Here is a 27248-nt window from a genome sequence, read left to right as displayed (position 1 = left end):
CCAACGCCAACCATCTATGACATCACCCAGCTTGACAACAGCTGCATGGAATTCTGGGAGTATCCTGGGCCCCAAGATCCCATGGAACGAAGGAAGATGCTGCCATGAACCCTGGGCTCTATTTAGCCCACCCTGCCAGGCCAGAGACCGGAGACCATGGCTAAGGGTGAGTGTTAGGAGAGCGCGAGAGATCGGGGCGGCCCTATTTTGCATTGTTGCTTTGGGATCGGAAGGACATCTGCAGTGCAACATTCGCCCATCGACGTGTTGCCTCCGTACCATACATTATAATACCAGAGAGCCAGCGTGGTGTAGTGGTTAAGAGCAGTGGACTCGTAATCTGGTGAACTGGGTTCGCTTCCCCGCTCCTCCACCTGCAGCTGCTGGGTGACCTTGGGCCAGTCACACTTCTCTGAAGTCTCTCAGCCCCACTCACCTCGCAGAGTGTTTGTTGTGGGGGAGGAAGGGAAAGGAGAATGTGAGCCGCTTTGAGACTCCTTTGGGTAGTGATAAAGCGGGATATCAAATCCAGACTCTTCTTCTTCTACATTATAAGCTTGCGGGCTTCCCACTGTTCCTTGCGGGAACAGGGTGCAGCCAGCCTGTTCATACGTTCTTCAGACTTTTGCTTACGGTGCTAAGAACATACAGAGGCAGACCATTGGTCCATGGTAGCTCATAAGAACATAGAACCAGAGTCCCGTAGAGGAGATCACCTGCTGGATCAGGTCATTTGCCCATCTAGATCAACATCATGTTCTCCCACCAAATGCTTGTGGGTAGACCAGCAAGAGCCCTCTCCTCTCTCCGGCAATAATAATAATAATAATAATAATAATAATAATAATAATTTATTATTTACACCCCGCCCATCTGGCTGGGTTTCCCCAACCACTCTGGGCGGCTCCCAACCGAATATTAAAAACACGTTAAAACGTCAAACATTAAAAGCTTCCCTAAACAGGGCCGCCTTCAGTTGTCTTTTAAAAGTAAAATAGTTGCTTATTGCCTTGACATCTGCTGGGAGGGCGTTCCACAGGGCAGGCGCCACCACCGAGAAGGCCCTCTGCCTGGTTCCCTGTAACCTCACTGCTCACAGAAGGCCCTCGGAGCTGGACCTCAGTGTGCAGGCTGAACAATGGGGATGGAGACGCTCCTTCAGGTACTCCGGGCCGTTTAGGGCTTTAAAGGTCAGCACCAACACTTTGAATTGTGCTCAGAAATGTCCTGGGAGCCAATGCAGATCTCTCAGGACCGGTGTTATGTGGTCCCAGCGGCCGCTCCTAGTCCCCAGTCTAGCTGCCGCATTCTGGATTAATTGCAGTTTCCGGGTCACCTTGAAAGGTAGCCCCACGTACAGCGCATTGCAGTAGTCCAAGCGGGAGATAACCAGAGCATGCACCACTCTGGCGAGACAGTCTGCGGGCAGGGAGGGTCTCAGCCTGCGTACCAGATGGAGCTGGTAAACAGCTGCCCTGGACACAGAATTAACCTGCGCTTCCATGGACCAAAATGACTCCCAGGCTGCGCACCTGGTCCACATGACAGCCCTTGAGATATTTGAAGATGGCTTCCTGCAGCTTGCAGCTTGTTTGGTCTACTCTCCTACTCTATGTAGGGCTGAAGGCAGTTTGGAAGCCACCCAGAGTGGCTGGAGAAACTCAGCCAGATAGGTGGGGTATAAATAATAATAAATAAATAATAATAATAATAATAATTCAGCTTGTGCAGAATTCCAGGTTTCTCACGGGGGCAAGACGTGTTGAGCATATTACACCAATCCCGGCCTGATTGTTCTGCTTGCTGATTAATTTCCGGGCCCAATTCAAAGTGCTGGTTTTGACCTATAAAGCCTTAAATGGCTCAGGACCGCAATACCTCAAGGATCGCCTCTCTCTCCCCATATAAACTGAGTAGCTCTGTATTCATCATCTAAGGCCCTTTATTGGCCTCTTCCGTGAGAGGTCCAGAGTGTGGCAAAGCGAGAACAGGGCCTTTTTTGTGGTGGCTCCCCGTTTTTGGGATTCTCTCCCAGGGAGGCTTGTCTGAGAGCATCTTCCCTCTGTTATCTTTAGGTACCTGGTGAAAACTTCCCTCTTCCACCCCAGCCTACCAATCTGTGTCCTTTTAAACGTGTTTGTGGGGTGGAGGTTAACGGGTCTTTGGTTTCTATGTTGGGAATTTTGTGTTTTCATTTTGTGCTTCTATGGCTGTAAACTGCCCTGCGATCTTTAGACATGAATGAATGAATAAATAATAATTTCGTTTCCCTTTCGCCCTCTCTGGAAATCCCACCCTGGATGACAACCAACGGATGGCAGTGCGAGACAGAGACCAGGTACTTTGGGGGCACAGCAGAGAAAAAATGCAACGGCAGATAAGAACTCTGTCCATGCTCAGAGGCCCCAAGTGCTTTTCTTTTATCACAGCTAAGCATTGCATGCCATAGATCAGGGCTTCCTAAACCAGCCTATGGACCTGCGAGTTTCATTTGTGTGGCCCACAGTGCTCCTGTGGAGAACATCGGGAATTTGAACTCCGTAGGGTTACATGGAATTTATATTGTACAGTCGTCCCTTGGTTGTCGAACACCCTGGAACTTGTACGTTTCGGCTCCCAAACGATCAAAAACTGGAAGTGAGCGTTCCGGTTTTCGAATGATTTTCGGAAGCCAAACATCCAGCACGGCTTCCGATTGGCTGCAGGACGTTCCTGCAGCCAATCGGAAGCCACGTCTTGGTTTTCGAACGGTTCCGGAAGTCGAACAGATAGCCAAGTTATGACTGTAATGGAATAAAATAAAAGACGCAATAAAAATGCAATTTAAAAAATTGCACAGTGCATTACAATTGTTGCAACAAGCTGGGGTGGGGGAAACCCCCCCCTAAACAGCTTTTTACATTCTCAGCTCTTTTCAAGTGGTTTATGACAAGAGAGGGGGAACTCCTGCCTTAAATTTAGGACAAGGTGGCTTCGGTTGCCTGCCTTGTAATTCACATCTCTCTCATGCAAGCAGTTTGCCCCAGATGTAGAATTGTCCATTTCCAAGAACAGAGGTAGGCAGCCTAAAGTCGATGGGCCACAAGCAGCCCACGGGGGTTGTTTAATCTGCCCACGAGCCGCCCGCTCAGCGAGTCTCCGCGCGCTGCATGGGGACTCGCTTCCGCGGTGCCGGAAGTCGCGTCTGCACATGTGCAGATGCTAAAAATTGCGTCTGTGCAGACGTAGACACTGGAAATCACATCTGCACAATGGAAATTGCTCAGTTGTTTATATAAGAGTTGATTTGTCCTTGCTTGGGAACCACGATGGGCAAAGAGTCCCAAAACCACTTTGAAATCTTAGCATCTAGATCAAGGGAAGTAATAGTGCCACTGTATTCTGCTCTGGTCAGACCTCACCTGGAGTACTGTGTCCAGTTCTGGGCACCCCAGTTCAAGAAGGACACTGACAAACTGGAACGTGTCCAGAGGAGGGCAACCAAAATGGTCAAAGGCCTGGAAACGATGCCTTATGAGGAATGGCTAAGGGAGCTGGGCGTGTTTAGCCTGGAGAAGAGGAGGTTAAGGGGTGATATGATAGCCATGTTCAAATATATAAAAGGATGTCACCTAGAGGAGGGAGAAAGGTTGTTTTCTGCTGCTCCAGAGAAGCGGACACGGAGCAATGGATCCAAGCTACAAGAAAGAAGATTCCACCTAAACATTAGGAAGAACTTCCTGACAGTAAGAGCTGTTCAACAGTGGAATTTGCTGCCAAGGAGTGTGGTGGAGTCTCCTCCTTTGGAGGTCTTTAAGCAGAGGCTTGACAACCATATGTCAGGAGTGCACTGATGGTGTTTCCTGCTTGGCAGGGAGTTGGACTCGATGGCCCTTGTGGTCTCTTCCAACTCTAGGATTCTATGATTCTATGAAATGCACTGTGCAGACACGTCCTAACAGATCCGTTCCTTGTGTTGGTTAGCTTAGCGAGAGAGAGACGGACAGCCTCGGTTCAGACTCGGTGTCCTTAAGGGATGAGGAGTCCAGCATCTTCAATCTGGACCAAGAGGAGGAGGAGGAACAGTGTGAGTAAGGGGAACAGGGGCAAAGCAGCTATTTATATACATTCCTGAAAGCTTGGGCCACTCCCACTCCCAACGTGATTGGCTGTCTACACTTCCAAGCTGCGAATCACGGCTCAGAGCTCAAGGGCCAATGGCAGAGGCCCAAATCCTGAAATGTTCTGTGATTGGACACCATGTCTCGAATCAGGAGCTCAGAATCCTTAGTCCAGACTCAAGCTCAGGCAAACACAGAGCACTGAATATATAACAAGAACTCTGTGGATTACTTTGGTGAAGAGCTTTGCAAAAATTGGAGACTTGAGGATTTTGGAAGATGCCTGTGTTTCAGTTTTCATATTTTTGGGGGGAAGTGCAAACTGGGCACATTTGCCTTTTAAATGCACATGAAGTCCTAATTCTTCCTCCATCCCTAACTGAGACCCCTGTTACAACAACAACAATCTTTATTACGGTCCAGAGACCCAAGAAATCGTTGCAAAGCAATATACAATTCATATAGCCTACCTCCAGGTTAAAGAAGCATTTTGTTCAGAATATAGGGATCATTGGTTCTTGCAACCACCGATAAAAACTTTGCCACTGCTAATGTTCTAGCATTTGTCCGGTCTTCCAATAGGAACCTGACTCTGATTTTCCTGGGAAAGGTACCAGCAGGGATAGTATGTGTTCAGCCCTGGCTTGCTCATATTTTGCACAGTGCAGCAAAATATGTTTTATGGGATCGCTGTCTTGAGCACACGAGCAAAGTCTGTCCTGGTAGGGAACTCCTCTCAACCTGCCAGCCAACACTGCAGAAGGAAAGACGTTTAGTCTGGCTTTGGTGAAAAGCCTTCGATAGTTTGGTACTGTCAGGTTTTTAATGAGACCCATGTTATAAGAATTCTAAGGTGTCAAATATGAAATAAATGTTCATAAGCGCACAAGGTATAAACCACGTGTCTGAAATAGTACAGGAGAGCAATCCTTAAGCCATCTTGTCTCTTAATTATCCCCAATATTTCCTCTGCAGAACAAAATATCTTGGAGAAAGCTTTCCCAGAAGTTTTCCCCCCACCTACAAATCCTGTCTTGGGACATATTTTGTGTATGAACAGAGTAGGATTCAAAAACTAAGTATTTACCATCTCAAAAAGAATGGCCCAGGCTGGCCAGGTAATGCAATCAGTGACCATTCTCAGGTACCCTGGCAGACAGGACATAAGCCGCACGGTTTCTTTATGTAACTACCAAGTATGGCATGCCTTTCAGGGATCAAATCGTGAACTGAGAGTAAATCTTAATCAAAAAGATTCTCGTGTCTTTATTCTTTTAGGATGGATTAAAGGGGACACCAGGGACACGGGTGGCGCTGTGGGTTAAACCACTGAGCCTAGGACTTGCCGATCAGAAGGTTGGTGGTTCGAATCCCCATGATGGGGTGAGCTCCCATTGCTCAGTCCCAGCTCTAGCAGTTCAAAAGCACCTCAAAGTTCAAGTAGATAAATAGGTACCACTCCGGCGGGAAGGTAAACAGCGTTTCCGTGCGCTGCTCTGGTTCGCCAGAAGCGGCTTAGTCCTGCTGGCCACATGACCCGGAAGCTGTACGTCGGCTCCCTCGGCCTATAGAGCGAGATGAGTGCGCAACCCCAGAGTCGGCCACGACTGGACCCAACGGTCAGGGGTCCCCTTAGCTTTTAAAAGGGACAGCAGGAAATAATCTTAACTAAGAGATTCAAAGGAATCAGCAAACTCGCTTCCAGCTATATTGAGGAGAATCTGCTCTGCTACATCACTCGCTAGCAGATAATACTTATTCAATATATCCTTTCCTATGATCCTTAACATTCCCACGGGATCTAACAAGTGTGGAAAGCCTCCTGGCCACCAAATTCCTTGCCTTTCCTTGCTTTTCAAATGCCTTTCGACATTAACAGGGGTGGTGCTTACACCATACATTTAATTTTATTTTTTTTTAATGAAAAAATTCTTTATTGGAATTCATTAATGTCATTATAGATTTAACTTCACACATACACATAATATATATTCTTAAATTAGTTTAACTTAGAATGTTAATTTGACCTTCTAATTCCACTTAGATAGCAGCTAAGCTAAAATCACATAATGGTACATAAAACTAAACAACAACAAGAAGCTGAAGTAAAATAAATATAGACTTCCCACTGTTTCCCGATATAGCTGACATTTGTGATTTTGAATGTACTTATAATTATTACCTTACATTTAATATACTTTCTAATACTTTCTTACAACCTAGCATACTCATTTTCCTCTATTTCTTAATGTTTTATGTACTGTACACAAGGGTCATTCAAACACTACCACAGATAATAAGTCGCTGTTATTTTTTTTTTGTATCTCTTAAACATTTCCCATTTTTGAGAAAATCCTTGTTTGGTGTTATCTCTTGACCTATTTAAGGCACACAACTTTTGCCCCAGAGAGTCTGGGGGTGATCCAGCCTAAGCTAAGCTAAGCTAAGCTAAACTAAGCTAAACTAAGCTAAGCTAAACTAAGCTAAGCTAAGCTAAGCTAAGCTAAGCTAAACTAAGCTAAGCTAAGCTAAGCTAAGCTAAGCTAAGCTAAGCTAAGCTAAACTAAAACCTAAACCTAAACCTAAGCCTAAACCTAAACCTAAACCTAACCTAAACTAAAACCTAAACCTAAACCTAAACTTAAACCTAAACCTAAACTTAAAACTAAAACTAAAATAATTGTTCAGTAGTTAAGTCTCACATGTGCTCAGGCAACTAAACCCTAGATTCCTCTCTCCCCCAGTTCTCTCACCTTCCAGAAGCAGAAGCAGAGATGAGGAACTGGAAGAGTTTGTCGAGGGGGTGGATGAAGGATGGAATACCGATGAACCATCTCCAGAAGTGTCCTTCATCATCCCAGAAGTAGTAACGGACCTCATTTCGGAGACAGATCTGACAGAGCACGTACATCCGCCTAACCCCCCTCCTTCTCTGGAGGGGGTGTTCCGAAACAACCTGTTGGAAGAACCCAATTTCGCAATAGAGTCGGTGCGTTGACCCCAAAGGACACTTGCGCCAAGGAGCCAAATCCTGCGGTGCCTTTTCTCCCCTGGGTAGGGGACGCGGGTGGCGCTGTGGGTTAAACCACTGAGTAGGGCTTGCCGATCAGAAGGTCGGCGGTTTGAATCCCCGCGACGGGGTGAGCTCCCGTTGCTCGGTCCCTGCTCCTGCCAACCTAGCAGTTCGAAAGCACGGCAAAGTGCAAGTAGATCAATAGGTACTGCTCCGGTGGGAAGGTAAATGGCGTTTCCGTGCGCTGCTCTGGTTCGCCAGAAGCGGCTTAGTCATGCTGGCCACATGACCCGGAAAAACTATCTGTGGACAAACGTCGGCTCCCTCGGCCAGTAAAGCGAGATGAGCGCTGCAACCCCCGAGTCGTCCGCGACTAGACCTAACAGTCAGGGGTACCTTTACCTTAAACCGCTTTGAGGTTTTCCTTAAAAATATAAAGTGGTATAGAAATGAAATAAATAATAATAATACACTGGTACCTGTTAGGATATTTCCGTTCCACCTTAAAGGGAGCAGGCTTTGTAAGCAACAGAGTCTGCGCATGTCCTGATCACAGGATGTTTTCGTTCTGATATTCCTTTCGTTTTCAGTTGGCCGAAGATGCTGACACAGAACGGTCACGTTTTCTCTTGTTCTGTTAAACGCTAATAAAGTCTGTAAATTATGCTCTTCTGCGGTGCAAGCTTTTGGCTGTGTTTCTGCTGATAAACAGTGTACACCCAGCCCTGGAATGTGGCTAGGAATTTCCAGAGGCTTCGTGTCGCTAACTGCTGGATCTGCCTGTCTACGGGAGGCCGATGGATCGTCCAGAACTCCGGCTTGGGGGCTCATGATGGGCACTATCTCCCTGGCAGTTTCCCAACAACAAAGGTTTCGGGCCCAGATTCACGGCACCTACAGGAGAGCAAAGCTGCAACAGACTGCGTTTGAGGTATGTTGTGGGAAAAGCGAAAGAAAGAAGGGACGCTTTTCTTTGATCTCCGGCAAGGCAGATTAATTGGCCTGGGAGCCGAGCCAGAAAGGCTTCGTGATTAATGGCTGCCAAGATAAGGAGTCTTTCAACTTAAAATAGACTCGCGGCTAAAGTAAAAGCTGGAATGGAGCTTTTTCAAGCTGATGGAGATGCCCAGTCCCTTAAGTTACATGGGCAGAATTATGAACCCTGGGCAAAATGGTGTGAGAGTTTGCTGCGTCAGTTTGGGGTGTGGCATGTTGTTTCTGAAGCCCCTCCAGTTCCTCTGACAGAGAAATGGAAAGGCCAGAATTCGAAAGCGATTGACATAATAGTCCTATCCGTATCTCTTGAGGAAATTAAGACGCTGGCTGGCAACACCACTGCACGTGCAATGTGGTCTGCTTTAAAAAAAGCTCACAAAGCAAAAATCCCAGCCCAGAGTTTGACTGCACCGGAGGTCCTAGCTGTTTCCCAGAATGCGTTTGAGTGCAGGGATGCTGAGGGCACCGGTTGCAAGCTGCAGGGGGAGCTGACCGTCACGTCATCCCAGGCAGCATTCCAGCCTCCAGGGGGAGCCAAGGAGTCGGCAGCTGAGAGCTCTGGTTCTCGTGGGAACCAAGGCCATCGCCTTTGCAGAGGCCGGAAAGGCAAAGGTAAACAGAGCCACAGGCAGACACCTGCAGATGGCCAGGAGCAGAGGGAGGGTGAAGAGCCCGCGCAAGGGAAAAACAAAGCGTTGTTTACTGGCACAGCTTCACCAAAGGCTAAAGGCACGTCTGCAGATGGCCAGAAGCAGGGGGGCGAGCTGCAAAAGCCCACGTCAGTGGAAAGCAAGGTTTTGCTTGCTGGCACAGCTTCACCAAAGGCTAAAGGCACGTCTGCTGGCCAGGAGCAGCAGGGGGGCAAGCTGCAAAAGCCCAAGCCGCTGGAAAACAAGGGTTTGCTTGCTGTAAAGACTGCTCCAACAGCCAAAGGCAGGTTTATTGTGGATTCAGGTGCGTCCCGCCACGTTTCGAAGGATCGGCATCTCTTTATCTCCTTCAAGCCTCAGGAGGGTGAGATCCACCTGGCTGATGGAAGGACGTTGCAAATTGCAGGAGAAGGGACTGTGAAACTTGCAAGTTTGCACACAACCATCAGCGGAGTACTTTATGTTCCAGGAGCGGCGAGCAACTTGTTGAGCGTCCCACAGCTTACTGGGCGTGGTTTTCAGATTTCCTTCAAGAGGAGCGTCTGTGTCATCAGTAAAGGCAAAGAGGACTATTTGCATGCAAAGTTTATGGATGGTTTGTTCCATATAACTTATGAGGACACTGCTGTTGTATCTAATGCTGATTCTTGTTGTGTTGCACAAACTAACAAAATTCTTCATGCAGGTTGCATTCATGATGCACATCGAAGATTTTGTCACCTCTCTTGGAAGGCACTGGCCAAGATGCCAGAGGTGGTTGAAGGTTTGAACATCAAACCTTGTAAATTTCACATGAAATGTGTATCTTGTGCAGAGAACAAAGTGAAGGTTGCTCCAAAAGGCAAGGAGTCTAGCAGGCAGGCTTCCAAGCCCTACCAGCTAGTGCATGCGGACCTGGTTGGGCCACTTGCGCCCTCTATAGGAGGAGCAAGGTACTTCATGATTCTGATTGATTCTTTTTCTAGGTACATTCATGTGTATTTGCTCGAACAGAAATCGCAAGCGTTTCCAAAGTTTAAGGCATTCTGTGCTTGGTTGGAGAATGTGCACGGTAAACGTATTTCTTGTTTGTTTACTGATCGGGGCGGGGAGTTTACTTCTCAGCAGTTTGAAGCTTTCCTGACTGAGAAGGGAATCCAGCATGACATGTCAACGCCCAGATCGCCATGGATGAATGGGCTTGCGGAGAGAGCAAATCAAACATTGCTGCAAGGAATCAAAACCTTGTTGCATGATGCCAATCTCCCTGATAAGTTTTGGGGGGAAGCTCTGGGGAATTTGGTTTATACCGTTAATCGCAGATTGTCATCACCCATTGGTTGTACCCCCTATGAGAAGATGTTTGGCAAGAAACCCAACACCAAACACATGAGAATTTTTGGTTCTGACATGTGGGTACGCACACAACAAACCAACAAGCTTGGGAAGCGTGGGGCACATGGTTTGTTCATGGGGTACGAGAAAGGTGCATACAGGGTGTGGATGACTGACTCTAAGTCCATAAAGTTCACAAGGAGTGTTGAGTACAATCCTAAGTGGGGGGAAAATGTGGGAATTTTCCAGAGTTACCCAGAGGAGGATGAAGGTGATGTCAAGCAAGCAGCTAAAGATGAGAAAGCTGATGATGATGAGGATGAGGATGATGATGATCAGAGTTCGGATTCCAGTTCAGTGGGCGGCGCTGCTGCTGATGTCAGTGAGAGTGATGACACAGCAGACTACCAGAGCGCAAAGGCCTCAGTCAGACCATCTGATGCGTCTGACAATGAACTGGAAGAACCACTGTTCACCATTGGTCACTTTTCTCCTAAGAAAGAGGAGATGAGTCCAGAAGACTTGCGTCTAGTACGCAGATCTGAAAGGGCGACCAAGGGCAGACCTCCAAAGAGGTATGCTGATGAGTTTGCTAAGACAGCAACTGCTGTTCTTAGTAGCTCAGAGAAGGTATGGGAACCTTCAAGCTTCAAAGAGGTTCAGGAGTTGACCTCTAAAGATGCTGAGCCTTGGCTTAATGCCATGAAGGCTGAAGTTGATTCCTTGAACAGGAACCAAACTTGGGAATTGGTACCGGTAGTCCCAGGAATGAGACTGGTTGGCAGCAAATGGGTCTTCAAGGCCAAGACAGACCAGAATGGCAAGGTAGTCAGACACAAAGCCAGATTGGTTGCCAGAGGTTTTTCACAGGTACCAGGACAGGATTACCACGAGACCTACTCACCCACAGTCAAATATGAGAGCATTCGGCTGATGCTCAAGGTCGCTGCGGAGGAGAAACTGCATGTTTCCCACCACGACATTAATACAGCTTTTTTGTACGGGATTTTGGGGGAGGAGCTGTTCATGCTTCCACCTGATGGGATGCAGATACAGAAGGGAATGGTCTGTAAACTGCGGAAATCCTTATATGGTCTCAAGCAGAGTGCCAGGTGTTGGAACACAAAACTCACTGAGACATTGCTTTCTCTAGGTTTTCGCCAGGGCAAAGCTGATCCATGTGTGTTTGTCAAGGAGGAGGGGCAAAACAAACTGTATTGTTTATGTTTTGTTGATGATCTTCTGATGTTTTGGAAGAATCAGGCTTTTTACCAAAGCACCCTAGCTCAACTGAAGGAGCACTTTGACATGAAGGATCTTGGTGAGGTATCCAACTATCTTTCTCTGCAGGTGGAGAGAGACCAAGCAGGTAATTTTCTGGTACACCAAACACAGAAAATTGCTGATGTATTAACCAGGTTGAATTTGGTTGATGCAAACCCAGCAGACACACCGATGGTGACAGGTTACCAGGTAGACAGTACTGCTGAAGCGTTTTCTGACACAACGCTATACAGATGCATTCTAGGCAAGCTGAATTTCATTGCCAGATGTTCAAGACCTGACATAGCTGTAAGCTGTAATCTGCTTAGCAGACATGCCAACAATCCTACGGTTCAGGATTGGAAAGCTCTGAAGCGCATAGCCCGCTATTTGAAAGGGACTATGCACTACAGGCTGAGGTTCACCAGTCAGAAGACTGGAGGTCTTGAAATCTTTGCTGATGCAAGTTTTGGAAGTGACACCACGGATGGTACAAGCACTTCTGGTGTGTGCTACATGTACAACCACTGCCTGTTTGACTGGTTGTGCAAGAAGCAAACAACAGTGAGCCTAAGTTCCTGTGAAGCAGAACTCAATGCTCTGTCATTTTCACTCATGGATTGTGAATGGTTGATGCAACTGTTTAAGGACATCAGGGTGTCTGTGAAATGTCCTGTACAAGTGTATCAAGACAATAGATCTTGTTTGGCTTTGCTGAACTCCGAGAGTTGCAAGCAGAGAACCAAGTACTTGCAGATTAAGCTACATCGTGCAAGAGAGTGTATCCAGAAAGGACTGATTCAGGTGTCCTACATGGCAGGAAATGAAATTCCTGCTGATCTGTTGTCTAAGGTTGTTAACAGAGAACAACTAAAGGTTTATGTACAAAAGTTGCAATTGGGTGAACCACAGGTACAACAGGTTACACGGAAAGGGGGAGGATGTTAGGATATTTCCGTTCCACCTTAAAGGGAGCAGGCTTTGTAAGCAACAGAGTCTGCGCATGTCCTGATCACAGGATGTTTTCGTTCTGATATTCCTTTCGTTTTCAGTTGGCCGAAGATGCTGACACAGAACGGTCACGTTTTCTCTTGTTCTGTTAAACGCTAATAAAGTCTGTAAATTATGCTCTTCTGCGGTGCAAGCTTTTGGCTGTGTTTCTGCTGATAAACAGTGTACACCCAGCCCTGGAATGTGGCTAGGAATTTCCAGAGGCTTCGTGTCGCTAACTGCTGGATCTGCCTGTCTACGGGAGGCCGATGGATCGTCCAGAACTCCGGCTTGGGGGCTCATGATGGGCACTATCTCCCTGGCAGTTTCCCAACAGTACCTCTGGTTAGAGACACTTCAGGTTACAGACTCCGCTAACCCAGAAATAGTACCTTGGGTTAAGAATTTTGCTTCAGGATGAGAACAGAAATCGTGCTCCAGCAGCGCGGCAGCAGCAGGAGGCCCCATTAGCTAAAGTGGTGCTTCAGGTTAAGAACAGTTTCAGGTTAAGAACGGACCTCCGGAACGAATTAAGTTCTTAACCCGAGGTACCACTGTATTATTAATTTCATATATATGTGTGTGTGTGTGTGTGTGTGTGTGTGTACACACACACACACACACACACACACACACACACACACACACAGTGGTACCTCAGGTTACATACGCTTCAGGTTAGAGACTCCGCTAACCCAGAAATAGTGCTTCAGGTTAAGAACTTTGCTTCAGGATGAGAACAGAAATCGTGTGGTGCAGCAGGAGGCCCCATTAGCTAAAGCGGTGCTTCAGGTTAAGAACAGTTTCAGGTTAAGAGCGGACCTCCGGAACGAATTAAGTTCTTAACCCGAGGTACCACTGAAATAATAGATGATCAATCCATCGACAGCGCATGAATTCCTCCACTCTCTCTCACCGTCAGGTCTTAGGAGAAATGAGAGCAAATATCTTGACGGCGGCAGAGGAAGAAGCGAGGGCCCTGGCTAGCGAATTAAGGGACGACGAGGACGAGGACGACAACAGAGAATGTGAACCACACAACGTCATGACCTGCAGGGTATGCCAGCTGTTTGTGCGAACCGTCGACAGGCTGCTCGACAAGTCAGAGGAGCTGATGGATCATTACCTACCTCTTACCGAAGAAGAGATAGGTAAGCATGTGAGCGTCACACCAGGAGAGAAGGCAGCTGAATCACAGAACCATATAGGTGGTTGGAATATGTTTTTATGTGTGTGTTTTTTTCTTTCTCTTTTTTCTTTTACTTTTTGTGTTTAATGCTTAATGCTTAATGTTTGTATTCTAATGTTGTTTAATGTTTGTATTTTTGTTCTTTGTGATTTTGTATCTTTCTGTTTTTGTATTTTTTCTGAATTATTTTACCGATAAAACTTAATAAAATATTAATTTTTTAAAAAAATGAAAGAGGGGAGGGATTTGCTGGAATAACAATGAACTGGAATACAGAGGAGGGAGGTGTGAGGAGGTCTGGGAAATAAATTAATGAAATATATGTGATGATTGGATTATTTTTTTTAACCATTTTTATCTGTTTTCTTTTCCTTTTTGTATCATTTTTTTCTTGTATTTTTCTTTTTTGTCTGTTTTTACTTTCTGAAAATTTTAATAAATACCTTATTTAAAAAAAATGGAAGGGACCCCTCCAACGCAGGAATCCCAGCTAAAGAATCCCTGAACAGACAGCCGTCCGACCTCGGTCTTAAAATCTCCAACAAGGGAGAGACCACCAGCTCCCGGGGGACATACCGTATTTTTTGCTCTATAAGACTCACTTTTTCCCTCCTAAAAAGTAAGGGGGAATGTGTGTGCGTCTTATGGAGCGAATGCAGGCTGCGCAGCTATCCCAGAAGCCAGAACAACAGGAGGGATTGCTGCTTTCACTGCGCAGCGATCCCTCTTGCTGTTCTGGCTTCTGAGATTCAGAATATTTTTTTTCTTGTTTTCCTCTTCCAAAAACTAGGTGCGCCTTGTGGTCTGGTGCATCTTATAGAGCGAAAAATACAGTAGCTCACTTGGTTGGAGCATGTTGCCGATAATACTAATACTAATACAGCTAATAATTTATTATTTATGCCCTGCCCATCTGGCTGGGTTTCCCTAGCGACTCTGGGCAGCTTCCAGCAAAATGCTGTATTAAAACACTTTACAAAATAATCTTATTATTATTTATACCCCGCCCATCCGGCTTAGGAGTTTTGGAGGCTGAGGTTTCCTTTTTTTAAAAAAAAGGAATGGGACACGTCTTTTGTTGCTTGCCAGGAAATGCAAGCGACCTACCTTTAAATCCACATTGGGGAAACCAAAGTACTGGAGGGGAAGTACTGTGCTGGGTGCAGACGTTGGTAGTCCAAAATATGCGGCAGGCGAAGGAGGCAAACTATTCGGAACGAAGTACAGTCATACCTAAGGGACGTGGGTGGCGCTGTGGGTTAAACCACAGAGCCTAGGACTTGCCGATCAGAAGGTCGGTGGTTCAAATCCCAGCGATGGGGTGAGCTCCTGTTGCTCGGTCCCTGCTCCTGCCAACCTTGCAGTTTGAAAGCACGTCAAAGTGCAAGTAGATAAATAGGTACCGCTCCAGCGGGAAGGTAAACGGTGTTTCCGTGCGCTGCTCTGGTTCGCCAGAAGCGGCTTAGTCATGCTGGCCACATGACCCGGAAGCTGTACACCGGCTCCCTTGGCCAGTATAGCGAGATGAGCGCCGCAACCCCAGAGTCGGCCACAACTGGACCTAATGGTCAGGGGTCCCTTTACCTTTTTACAGTCATACCTCGGGTTTCAGCCGCTTCAGGTTGCGTCTATCCGGCACAACCCGGAAGTAACGGAACGGCGCATGTGTAGAAGTGCTAAATCAGACTTTGCGCATAAGCGCAGAATCGCAACCTGTGTGTGCGAAGATGCGCTGCGCTGCGTTGCGAATGTGCATCCCGCACGGATCACGTTCGCAACCCGAGCGTCCCTGTATCCCTCTCCCTGTTGATACACAAAGGACCAGGCCTGGTCTGCAAAAGAACCACCCTCTGCTGTTATACCAAGGTTCAATCCCCATATTTGAACACTGCCCAGAAACTTCAGCTGGCTCAAAAAGCTGCAGCCAAATTGCTGGCCTGGGCTGTTTGTAGGGACGAGGACTTCCTTGCTACAATAAAGGTGAAGGGACCCCTGACCATTAGGTCCAGTCGTGGCCGACTCTGGGGTTGCGGCGCTCATCTCGCTTTATTGGCCGAGGGAGCCGGCGTACAGCTTCCAGGTCATATGGCCAGCAGGACTAAGCCGCTTCTGGCGAACCAGAGCAGCGCACGGAAACGCCGTTTACCTTCCCACCGGAGTGGTACCTATTTATCTACTTGCACTTTGAGGTGCTTTTGAACTGCTAGGTTGGCAGGAGCAGGGACCGAGCAACGGGAGCTCACCCCGTTGCGGGGATTCAAACCGCCGACCTTCTGATCGGCAAGTCCTAGACTCTGTGGTTTAACCCACAGCGCCACCCGCCTCCCCCTTGCTACAATACAGTCCTCCTTTTTGCAGGCACAGTGCAAAGTGCCGGCCCATGACAAATAAAAGCCCTACATGGCTTAGGTCCAAGCTGCCTGAAAGATTGTATTCCATCATACGACTCTGCCCATCTTCAGAGATCCTCGGAAGCCCTTTTCTCAGCCTCGCCACCCTCACAGCCATGTTTGTTGGGGATACGGGAGAGGGCCTTTTCGGTGGTGGCTCCTGCCAGACTTTGCAATTCCCTCCCTAGAGAAACCAGACTGGCTCACTGCTTGCTGCCAGCAGGTGAAGAGACCTTCTCATTCCAACAGGTTTTCAGGGACTGACTGCTTTTAACAAAAGGGCTCGTGCCCTGCTCTTTTTATTGTACTTATTTGTATGGTTTTAATCAGGGGAAATGTGGGATATAAATAAATATATGACGCCGTCTTCCAGATATTTAGAACAATTCCCATAATCTGATGGGAGCTTTCGTCGAAAACATCTGGAGGGCACCTCCAGCCAGATTAATCTCTTACACCCTTTAAGGCAGGGGTCAGCAAACTATTTCAGCAGAGGGCCAGTCCACTGTCCCTCAGACCTTGTGGGGGGCCGGACTATATTTTTTTGGTTGGAAATGAACGAATTCCTATGCCCCACAGATAACCCAGAGATGCATTTTAAATAAAAGCACACAATTCTACTGATGTAAAAATACGCTGATTCCTGGACTGTCCGCAGGCCAGATTTAAATTGGGCGATTGGGCCAGATCTGGCCCCCGGGCCTTAGTTTGCCTACCCATGCTTTAAGGCAGCGGTTCTCAACCTCTGGGTGCCCAGATGTTGTTGGACTACAACTCCCATCATCCCTGAGCTCTGGCCTTGCTAGCTAGGGGTGATGGGAGTTGTAGTTCATCAACATCTGGGGACCCACCGGTTGAGAAAGGCTGCTTTAAGGAGTCTTTGCCTAACTTACCCCTTCTGTCCCGAAACGTGGACCCTTCCAAGGAAGGCAGGACACGAATAAATTGGTGGGTTTTCTAAAGCAATGTGCAGATTGGTGAGGCGGGTGGTTAGGTGTGCTCTGGTTCCTCAATCTCTCTCTGCTTTCCCCCAAACCCCTCACCACTCCCGACTCGGAGCAGGAAATCTGAAGAAAGCTGTCGCGGAGATCGAAGATACGTCCATAGACCACCGGATGCAAGCCTGCCTTGTGAGGATCAACGATCTGTCCAGCAAACTCCGTCAAAGGGCCTACATGATGGCACTGAGCAAGCTGCGTTTCACGAGACGCAGTACCCAAGCGAGCATCAATCAGCTCCACGAGACGTTGGAAGTGGTATGCCCAACTCTTATCTCCCCCCATCCCGATTTAACAACCCATCTCTCCCTGCAACATCAATGTGCCTTTGCAATTCTTGTCCATTGAAGGGGTGTGTGTGGAATGCCTTGTTCAGAGGGACCCGGGTGGCGCTGTGGTCTAAACCACTGAGCCGCTTGGGCTTGCCGACCGGAAGGTTGGTGGTTTGAATCCCCGCAACGGGGTGAGCTCCCATTGCTCGGTCCCTGCTCCTGCCCACCTAGCAGTTCGAAAGGACCTCAAAGTGCAAGTAGATAAATAGGTAAGGTAAACGGGAAGGTAAACGGCGTTTCCGTGCGCTGCTCTGGTTTAGTCAGAAGTGGCTTAGTCATGCTGGCCACATGATCCGGAAGCTGTCTGCAGACAAACGCCAGCTGTCTCGGCCTATAGAGCGAGATGAGTGCCGCAACCCCAGAGTTGGCCACGACTGGACCTAATGGTCAGGGGTCCCTTTACCTTACCAACCCCCATTTGAGCTTTGTTCATGGGCTCCCTATATCCCATCTAACCAGGGAGGGTTTACAAAGAGATGCAGTGGTGGCTGGTCCATTAGGCAGCACTGCTCTACCAACCTCAGCCTGCCTCCACAAGCCAGTCTTCTTACTTAAAATCAGCCCAGGGGGTGGGACTGTCAAGCTTCTTTGTCCTTGGTCCGAGTATTGCCCTCGTTGAACTTGGCAAGGAGGAGGAAGATGACAAAACAAGGGTTGGTTGGCGCCAAACATCATTGCCTCTGGCTCCACCTCCTTCTGGGTTTCCTGCCCAACCAGACCCAATGGCCACAAGCCACCACGGCTGAAATCGTGTACAGTGGTGCCCTGCAAGACGAATGCCTCGCAAGACGAAAAACTCGCTAGACGAAAGGGTTTTGCGTTTTTTGAGTCGTTCCGCAAGACGAATTTCCCGATGGGCTTGCTTCGCAAGACGAAACGTCTTGCGAGTTCTTGCGAGTTGGTTTCCTTTTTTTTAAAGCCGCTAAGCCATTAATAGCCGCTAAGCCGCTAATAGCCGTGCTTCGCAAGACAAAAAAACCGCAAGACGAAGAGACTCGCGGAACGGATTAATTTCGTCTTGCGAGGCACCAGTGTAACAGCAACACCACCTAACATTTCTCACTCGCACAGGGCTCAGTCAGGTCAGAAGCAGGCCCAAGTATCTGGTACCCTGGAGAGCTCCTGCAGGGCACAGGTGCGTCCACCCAATTCACTGCGTTGTCGTCTTCTTTTTACCCATCCCATGGCCATTTCCAGATTGATCAGGTGCAGCACAGAGCAGAACTGGAGATTGGTCCGTCCAACGAAAGGATGAGCATGATCTGCGTGGAGTGGAGCGCGAGCCCGCGTCGGAGTTCTGCCCAGGGGAACGAAGATTTCAGCACCCTGGACGTTGGGGCGCCTCGTGCTCAGAGCACCATGATCGGGAGAGAAGGGCCTGGGGCTCCTCGCGAGCAAAGCACCACGATCGAGTGCGAGGAAATCGGGCTGCCTGCTGCTCAGAGCACCATGATCGAGTGCGAGGAAATCGGGCTGCCTCTTGCGCAGAGCACCATGATCGAGCGCAAGGAAATTGGGCTGCCTCTTGCGCAGAGCACCATGATCGAGCGCAAGGAAATCGGGCTGCCTCTTGCGCAGAGCACCATGATCGAGCGCAAGGAAATTGGGCTGCCTCTTGCGCACAGCACCATCGTAGAGTGCGAGGGAATCACCTGCTCAAAGGTCGAGATGACGCCCACAGAGGTCGAGGTGTTGCCCATACCAATCAGCCCCCCAGAAATAGTTGAGGTGCCACAACCGGCAATAATTATCCCGGTGAACGTTGAGGTGCCGCCCCCGCCCATCATCATCCCGGTGAAAGTTGAGATGGCACCCGCACCGATAATCATCCCAGTGAAAGTTGAGATGCCGCCTGCACCCACCAGACCCCGCAAGAAGGACCCCGTCTACAGAGATGTGTCTAACATCACATTAACGGCACCAGGTTGCGATGAGGAGGACGAGATCACCCTACGAATGCGCGACGAGGAGGATGAAAATGACAGCCCTACCTCCGAGGTACCCTTTTCATCAAGTTCTGAGCCACCGTGTTGTTACAAGGGGTTGCCATTGGAGAGAACCTTCATGGTCCGTTCCAACTCTACAATTCCATTATCTGCTGAAGACCCCCTTACCTAAACCACGCTCCTTAGCACATTGTTGTGTTGTGGAAGCGCATTCGAATCTCCCATGAGCCCAAAGCACCATCCACAGAGAAGCTGACTCGCTGCATCTCTGGGCAAGTCACTGTTCCCGACTTCCCATCTGGGGGCATTTCCAGAAGCGGCGGCTCTTACTGAGATATGCTCACTTCCAAGGATTTTATCCTAAACTTATCGACTTTTTCTGGCGTAAGAACAGTGCCCCCAATTTCAATTCTCGGGGGGAGGGAAACAACCTTAAATTTGAAGTTTGGGAAACATGGGGTGATCGAACAAAAGCACATTCTCGCGATAACCATGGTGCAGCTGAGAAACTGTGATTCACTAAGATGCCAACCTGCCTTCTATTCCTTTATGACCTCAGTTGCTTCTTTTAAAAAGAAGATGAACACTGTATTTTATTTAAATGCTTCGTTAATTCTAGCCAGTTCGGGCTGCTCATTTTGCAGATTCAGGCCCAGTCTCTGCCTCCGGTCCTGCAGGGCTTATAGACCCTTTGGACTGGACCAGAAAATTCAAGAACTATCAGCCTCCTTCTCCAGGTCTCCAGAGGACGGACAAGACCTTAGTGGGCAGGCAGTTTTCTTTTAGTACAGTGGTGCCCCGCAAGACGAATGCCTCGCAAGACGGAAAACTCGCTAGACGAAAGAGTTTTCCGTTTTGGAGGTGCTTCACAAAACGAATTTCCTATGGGCTTGCTTCGCAAGACGACAATGCCTTGCGAGTTCCTGCTGGTTTTTTTCCCCCTCCCCCCCTTTTTCTAAGCCGCTAAGCCGCTTATCAGCTGATCCAATCAGCAGATAAGCCGCTAAATGCCGCTAATAGCGCTAATCCTTCAATGGGCTTGCTTCGCAAGACGGAAAAACCGCTAGACGAAGAGAATCACAGAACGGATTCTTTTCGTCTTGCGAGGCACCACTGTATAAGCACCACTGTATAAGCTGCTCCAGGGCTGTCCTAGGCCGCTTGCCGCCTGAAGCAAAACAGAAAAGGGCACACATGAAGCTGCTTCTGCCTTCTCCTCCTCTGCCATCCCTCCCAACACAGCCTGAGACTGGAGGCACCCTGAAAAAGTCCTGGTTTGCTGCTTATAGAGGATTGCATAATAGATCTGTGGACTCCTGGCATGTTGATATGGAAGGCTTTTGGTTTTTTAAAGCATTCGTAGCATTTAAGAGGAAGAGGACGAAGCAGCTCTGAATTTTATGTAGTCGGTACTACAGAATAAGGCACGCGGGTGGCGCTGTGGGTTAAACCACAGAGCCTAGGACTTGCCAATCAGAAGGTCGGTGGTTCGAATCCCCGCAATGGGTGAGCTCCTGTTGCTCGGTCCCTGCTCCCGCCAACCTAGCAGTTCGAAAGCACACCAGCGAAAGTAGATAAATAGGTACCGCTCCGACGGGAAGGTAAACGGCGTTTCCGTGTGCTGCTCTGGTTCACCAGAAGTGGCTTAGTCATGCTGGCCACATAACCCGGAAGCTGTACGCCGGCTCCCTTGGCCAGTAAAGCGAGATGAGCGCCGCAACCCCAGAGTCGGTCACGACAGGACCTAATGGTCAGGGGTTCCTTTACCTTTACTACAGAATAAAGATTTGGGGAGATTCTTGAATAATCTCCTTTGGTGGAGACTCTCTCCAAGGTGGCTTGGGGCCCTCGTATCTACGGGACCGCCTCTCCTGGTCTGCCCCGCAGAGGACCTTAAGGTCCATGAATAAACATAGTTTAGAGGTCCCGGGCCCTAAGGAAGTCAGACTATCCTCCACCAGGGCCAGGGCCTTTTCAGTGATGGCTCCGACCTGGTGGAATGCTCTGTCCCAGGAGACTAGGGCCCTGCAGGATTTAACCTCCTTCCGTCGGGGCTGTGAAACAGAGCTAGTCCACCTGGCCTTTATTTAACTTGAATTCAGCCTAATCTTTTATTTCCCTTCTCTTCCCTCCCCCTCCCTTTTTATGAAGATCACCCGCTCTGAGACCCCACAGATAATTCTCCCCTGGCCTCTTCGCTGGCCCAAATAGGACTAATTCAGCCAGCTAGCTCTAGGAATTATCTAATTGATTTTTGATTTTTATTGTTATTCGTGTTTTTATGCCGTATTTTATGCTGCTTTTATAATTGTTTTAAATTTGTTGTTAGCTACCCTGAGCCCGGTTTTTGAACCGGGAAGGGTGGGGTATAAATAAAAAAATATTATTATTATTTATTATAAAGTGCTTCCATGAGCATCTGTTAAGCTGGTGCTTCGAGCTCAGGGTGAAATGAGGGGGGATACCTTAGGGTTAGATGGAATTCTATTTGGTTTTGCGGAGGCTTCCTTGTGGACAGGGCACTATAAATCTGAGCAAGTGTCCTTTCTATTCTGACAGATAGAAGCCAAGACATTGGCAAAGTCCCGAAGCGTGACCCAGAACCTCCAAGGCACGTACGAGAACCTGGTGGCCAGCCTGAAAGACATCCCAGAAGAGCTCCGGAACAAGCTGTCCCAAACCAGCCGGCACATAAAGGAGCTCCACTCCGATTTCGTCTCAGCCCACAATTTTGGAGATTTGGCTGACAACGTCTTGAACAAGAGTTTTGCGATCATGGCTGAAGCCCAGGGCTCCATGGATGAGCTGATGGAGTATGCTTTGCAAAGTCCCGAATCTCTCTTGCGGTTGAAGGACTACCTGCCTAACCCGGACATGAAGGAGGAAGAGGTGGTGATGGATGTTCCCCTTTTCATGGAGAAAGAAGAGGAAGAGGTCCAATCTTCTCACAATCAGGAGCTGGAGCCGAACTCGTTGAAAAGCCAAAAGTCGTACCAGCAAAAAGGTGGTGATGAAGAAACTTCCTCAAATAAGGAAGAGGAGGTCCAGTCTTCTCACAATCAGGAGTCGGAGCGGAACTCATTGAAAAGCCAAAAGTCATACCAGCAAAAAGGAGGTGATGAAGAAACTTCTTCAAATAAGGAAGAGGCGGTCCAGTCTTTTCACAGTCAGAAGTTGGAGCGGAACTCATTGAAAAGCCAAAAGTCATACCAGCAAAAAGGAGGTGATGAAGAAACTTCTTCAAATAAGGACGAGGAGGTCCAGTCTTCTCACAATCAGGAGTCGGAGCGGAACTCATTGAAAAGCCAAAAGTCATACCAGCAAAAAGGAGGTGATGAAGAAACTTCTTCAAATAAGGAAGAGGAGGTCCAGTCTTCTCACAATCAGGAGTCGGAGCGGAACTCGTTGAAAAGCCAAAAGTCATACCAGCCAGAAGGTGGTGCTGAAGAAACTTCCTCAAATAAGGAAGAGGAGGTCCAGTCTTCTTACAATCAGGAGTTGGAGGAGCGGAACTCACTGAAAAGCCAAAAGTCATACCAGCCAAAAGGTGGTGCTGAAGAAACTTCCTCAAATAAGGAAGAGGAGGTCCAGTCTTCTCACAATCAGGAGTCGGAGCGGAACTCGTTGAAAAGCCAAAAGTCATACCAGCAAAAAGGAGGTGATGAGGAAACTTCTTCAAATAAGGAAGAGGAGGTCCAGTCTTCTCACAATCAAGAGTTGGAGGAGCGGAACTCACTGAAAAGCCAAAAGTCATACCAGCCAAAAGGTGGTGCTGAAGAAACTTCTTCAAATAAGGAAGAGGAGGTCCAGTCTTCTCACAATCAGGAGTTGGAGGAGCGGAACTCACTGAAAAGCCAAAAGTCATACCAGCCAAAAGGTGGTGCTGAAGAAACTTCTTCAAATAAGGAAGAGGAGGTCCAGTCTTCTCACAATCAGGAGTTGGAGGAGCGGAACTCACTGAAAAGCCAAAAGTCATACCAGCCAAAAGGTGGTGCTGAAGAATCTTCTTCAAATAAGGAACAGGAGGTTCAACCTTCTGGCAAGCAGAAGACAGAGAAGCAGAACTCACTGAAACTCCAACAGGTCTACGAGCCAAAAGGTGGGGACAAGGAAAGTTCTACAAATAAGGAAGAGGAGGTTCAACCTTCTCACAAGCGGGAGATGGAGGGAAGGAGCATCCTCAAAATCCAGCAGGCTTACGACCCAAAAGATTGTGATGAGGAAGCTTCTACAAATAAGGAAGAGGAGCTTCAACCTTCTCAGAAGTGGGAGATGGAGGGACGGAACATCCTCAAAATCCAGCAGGCGTATGACCCAAAAGGTTGTGAAGAGGAAGAACCTTTCAGCAAGGAGGAAGTGGTCCAACGTTCTAGCAAACCGGTGGAGGACATCCTGAAAATCCAGGCGACCTATGACCCCAAGGGTTGTGACGATGAATACTATACGGTCAAGGACGATGACGAAACTCCTTCTAGAAAAGAAGAGACCCCACCTTCTGGCAAAAAGGAGGCAAAGGAGTGGAACATACTGAAAATCTTGCAATCTTACACACCAAAATTTGCTGATGATAGATGGGAAGAGATGGAGGAGGAGGCCGCACCTACTAGCCAAGAGGAGGACAAAGAGAGGAATATACTGAAAATTCAACAGGCCTATGACCCAAAAGGTTGTGATGAGGAAGCTTCTATGACTGAGGAGGTTCAACCATCTGACAAGTGGGAGATGGAGGGGTGGAGCATTCTCAAACTCCAGCAGACTTATGACCCCAAAGGCTGCGATGAGGAAACACCTTCCAGTAAGGAAGAGGAAGCGGTCCAACTTTCTGGCCACGTAGTGGAGGACATCCTGAAAATCCAGGAGACCTACGACCCCAAAGGCTGCGATGATGAATCCTATACGGGCAAGGAGGAGAAGGTGTTCCGGACTTCTGGAACACAGGAAGTGGAGAATGACGAAGCTCCTTCTAGGAAAGAGGAGATTCCACCCGCTGGCAAAGAGGAAGCAAAAGAGTGGAAGATAATGAAAATCCTGCAAGCTTACACACCAAAATTTGCTGATGATAGATGGGAAGAGATGGAGGATGACGGCGTACCTACTAGCCAAGAGGAGGACAAAGAGCGGAATATACTGAAAATTCAACAGGCCTATGACCCAATAGGTTGCTTCGAGGAAGCTTCTATGAATACGGAAGAGGAGGTTCAAACTTCTGGCAAATTGGAGACAGAGGGGTGGAGCATTCTGCAACTCCAGCAGACTTACGACCCAAAAGGCTGCGATGAGGAAGCACCTTCCAGGAAGGGGCAGGAGGAAGTGGTCCAACATTCTGTCAAAGTGGTGGAGGACATCCTGAAAATCCAGGAGACCTATGACCCCAAAGGCTGCGAAGATGAATCCTATACAGGTAAGGAGGAAAAGGTGTTCCGGACTTCTGGAACACAGGAGAATGACAAAACTCCTCCTAGGACAGAGATCCCACCTTCGGGGAAAGAGCAGGCAAATGACTGGGATATATTTCAAGTCCTGAAAGTTAATATGCCTAAATTTTCTGATGATGAATCACCTTCCAGCAGGAAGGAGATGGAAGTCCCACCTCCCAGCCAAGAGGACAAAGAGCGGAATATATTGAAAATTCAACAAGCCTATGACCCAAAAGCTTGTGATGAGGGAGCTTCTACGAATAAGGAAGAACTTCAACCTTCGGGCAAGCAAGAGATGGACAGACGGAACATCCTCAAAATCCAGCAGGCTTATGACCCAAAAAGTTGTGAAGAGGAAGCACCTTCCAGGAAGGAGGAGGTGGTCCAATCTTCTGGCAAGCCGGTGGAGGACATCCTGAAAATCCAGGCGACGTACGACCCCAAAGGCTGCGATGATGAATCCTACACGGGCAAAGAGGCAAAGGTGTTCCGGACTTCTGGAACGCAGGAGAATGACAAAACTCCTCCTAGGACAGAGATCCCACCTTCGGGGAAAGAGCAGGCCAAGGACTGGGATATATTTAAAATCCTGAAAGTTAATATGCCTAAATTTTCTGATGATGAATCACCTTCCAGCAGGAAGGAGATGGAAGTCCCACCTCCCAGCCAAGAAGAGGACAAAGAGCGGAATATTTTGAAAATTCAACAAGCCTATGACCCAAAAGCTTGTGATGAGGGAGCTTCTACAAATAAGGAAGAGGTTGAACCTTCTGGTAAGCGGGAGATGGACAGACGGAACATCCTCAAAATCCAGCAGGCTTACGACCCAAAAAGTTGTGAAGAGGAAGCACCTTCCAGGAAGGAGGAGGTGGTCCAATCTTCTGGCAAGCCGGTGGAGAACATCCTGAAAATCCAGGCGACCTACGACCCCAAAGGCTGCGATGATGAATCCTACACGGGCAAAGAGGCAAAGGTGTTCCGAACACCCGACAATGACAAGGTGCAGAACGACAAAACTCATTCTAGAAAAGAGGAGAAGGTCCCGCCTTCTGGCCAAGAGGAGGCAAAGGACTGGAAGATACTGAAAATGCTGCACGCTTACACACCAAAGTTTTCTGACGGTGAATTGCCTTCTGGCAGGGAGAAAGCAGAAGTGGTGGTGGCCCCACCTCCTCAAAGAGAGGTGAGGGAATGGAACATCCTCAAAATCCAACAGGCCTACGACCCAAAAGGGTGCGACGAAGACTCCTCCAACTACAGAGAGGAGGCCGAGCCTTCTGGCAAACCAGAAATGGAAGGCTGGAACATCCTCAAAATCCAACAGGCCTATGACCCAAAGGGTTGCGACGACGAAAGCCCCAAGGAGGAGTTCCAACATTTCGGCCAGTGGAACATGCAAGGATATAACATACTGAAGATTCAGCAAGCCTACGACCCCAAAAGCTGCCCTGATGATGATAAATAAGTCAAGACTCCGAAAGAGCAGAGCTACACGCTTCTGACCCCAATGAAGCCGGCAAACGGGGTTGGATTTCACTCGAAAGGCTTGCCTGCGTTTTCCAAGGGACGGGTCTGGGGCTCAGCCACTAAAATAAGAGAGGCAATTTGGAACTTCGTTTTGGCCATAGATGTGTTTTGCTTGGGCAGTCCCTCCCTCCCCTGCTGGGCCTAGGCCATACAGGACAATGGCCATGGCTGGCTGGTTGTGATTTCTCCTAAGAGGTGGCTTGATTGTGAGAGTAATTTCCTAACAAATGCTAGAAGGTGCTGATGGGTGGGTTTTAAGTCTCTGGGGAGTAGAGGGCCAGACTGTAGGCTAGGTGGGGTGGAGGAAATCCCTCTCACAAAATGGAATTCCGTCTCAAAGGTGGGCCATGGGTGGTTTAGCTGAGGTTCCTGCCTCGCAGTGGGTTGGACGAGATGACCCTCACAGTCCTTTTCCAACTCTACTATTTGAAGAGGCAGTGATAGCCACTAGCTCTGATATCTTTAAAAGAAGAGACAAAATTTGTGGAGGAAAAGGCTAGTAACCTGGGGTGGCCATCAAACGCAAGTAACGCTTCTGAGCATCAGCCGCTGGAAACCACGGGGGTGGGGGTGGGCGGGTGAATGTTCTTGTGCTCAAGTCCTCTTTCTGGGACTTCTTATAGGCCACTGTGAGAACAAGCCACTAAATGGGCCACTTATGTCCTTACTGGACAACTTATCCCCATTTTATTCTCGTAACCCCACGAGATAGGCTCTTACGCTGTAACTCCCCGCCCTCCCTGTTTCGGCTGCAACTGATGCTTCTTCCGGTACACCCATCTCCTGAATGACATTTTCAGGCAACATTTTCCCTCTGCTTCTGCGTCCTGTCTCTTTTTGGCTGGTTGGAGCCATTTCAGGGGAAAACAAAAACAGAAACGTGGGGGGGGAATCATGGATTAGAAATGTTGCCATAGGAATCAATGGAAATCGTGGACTCGTTATACAAACACTTGCCTGGCAAATGATTTCTAAGGAATGCACTGTGTTCAGGAAGCGAGACCTGTGTGTTTTTGTGTGTACAGTGGTACCTCGGGTTACAGACGCTTTGGGTTACAAACTCCGCTAACCAGGAAGTGGTTGCTCCAGGTTAAGAACTTTGCCCCAGGATAGGAATGCAAAT

General features: G+C 48.3%; 1 protein-coding gene across 4 annotated transcripts; it reads left to right on the top strand.

Moving 5' to 3' along the window:
• The first annotated feature begins 1 nt into the window (after position 1).
• Positions 2-26213, top strand: LOC310697214 (uncharacterized protein). 4 transcript variants are annotated; one of them, XM_083483580.1, is made up of 9 exons: positions 2-166; positions 2322-2338; positions 3969-4066; positions 6845-7089; positions 13249-13477; positions 16968-17161; positions 18433-19233; positions 21741-22115; positions 22767-26213. In XM_083483580.1, the coding sequence occupies exons 1-9, from the start codon at positions 17-19 to the stop codon at positions 26061-26063; spliced, it is 5406 nt and encodes a 1801-aa protein (XP_083339706.1). In that variant the 5' UTR covers positions 2-16; the 3' UTR covers positions 26064-26213. The 4 variants fall into 4 exon arrangements, with proteins under 4 accessions (XP_083339706.1, XP_083339704.1, XP_083339703.1 ...); XM_083483578.1 differs by having other exon boundaries at positions 21741-22547; positions 22656-26213; XM_083483577.1 differs by having other exon boundaries at positions 21741-26213.
• Positions 26214-27248: the final 1035 nt, after the last annotated feature.

Source organism: Podarcis liolepis (assembly GCF_965112155.1).
Source record: "Podarcis liolepis genome assembly, chromosome: 18".
In the NCBI taxonomy this organism is placed as follows: Eukaryota; Metazoa; Chordata; class Lepidosauria; order Squamata; family Lacertidae; genus Podarcis; species Podarcis liolepis.
This window is presented reverse-complemented; position numbering and strand designations above follow the sequence as displayed.

Bases quoted from the DNA above. Each gene is read 5' to 3' on its own strand.
- LOC310697214 (XM_083483577.1), top strand. From the start codon at position 17: ATGACATCACCCAGCTTGACAACAGCTGCATGGAATTCTGGGAGTATC. The intron at 13,478-16,967 runs GTAAGCATGTGA...GACTCGGAGCAG, and splicing joins TCTTACCGAAGAAGAGATAG to GAAATCTGAAGAAAGCTGTC. The intron at 19,234-21,740 runs GTACCCTTTTCA...CTATTCTGACAG, and splicing joins ATGACAGCCCTACCTCCGAG to ATAGAAGCCAAGACATTGGC.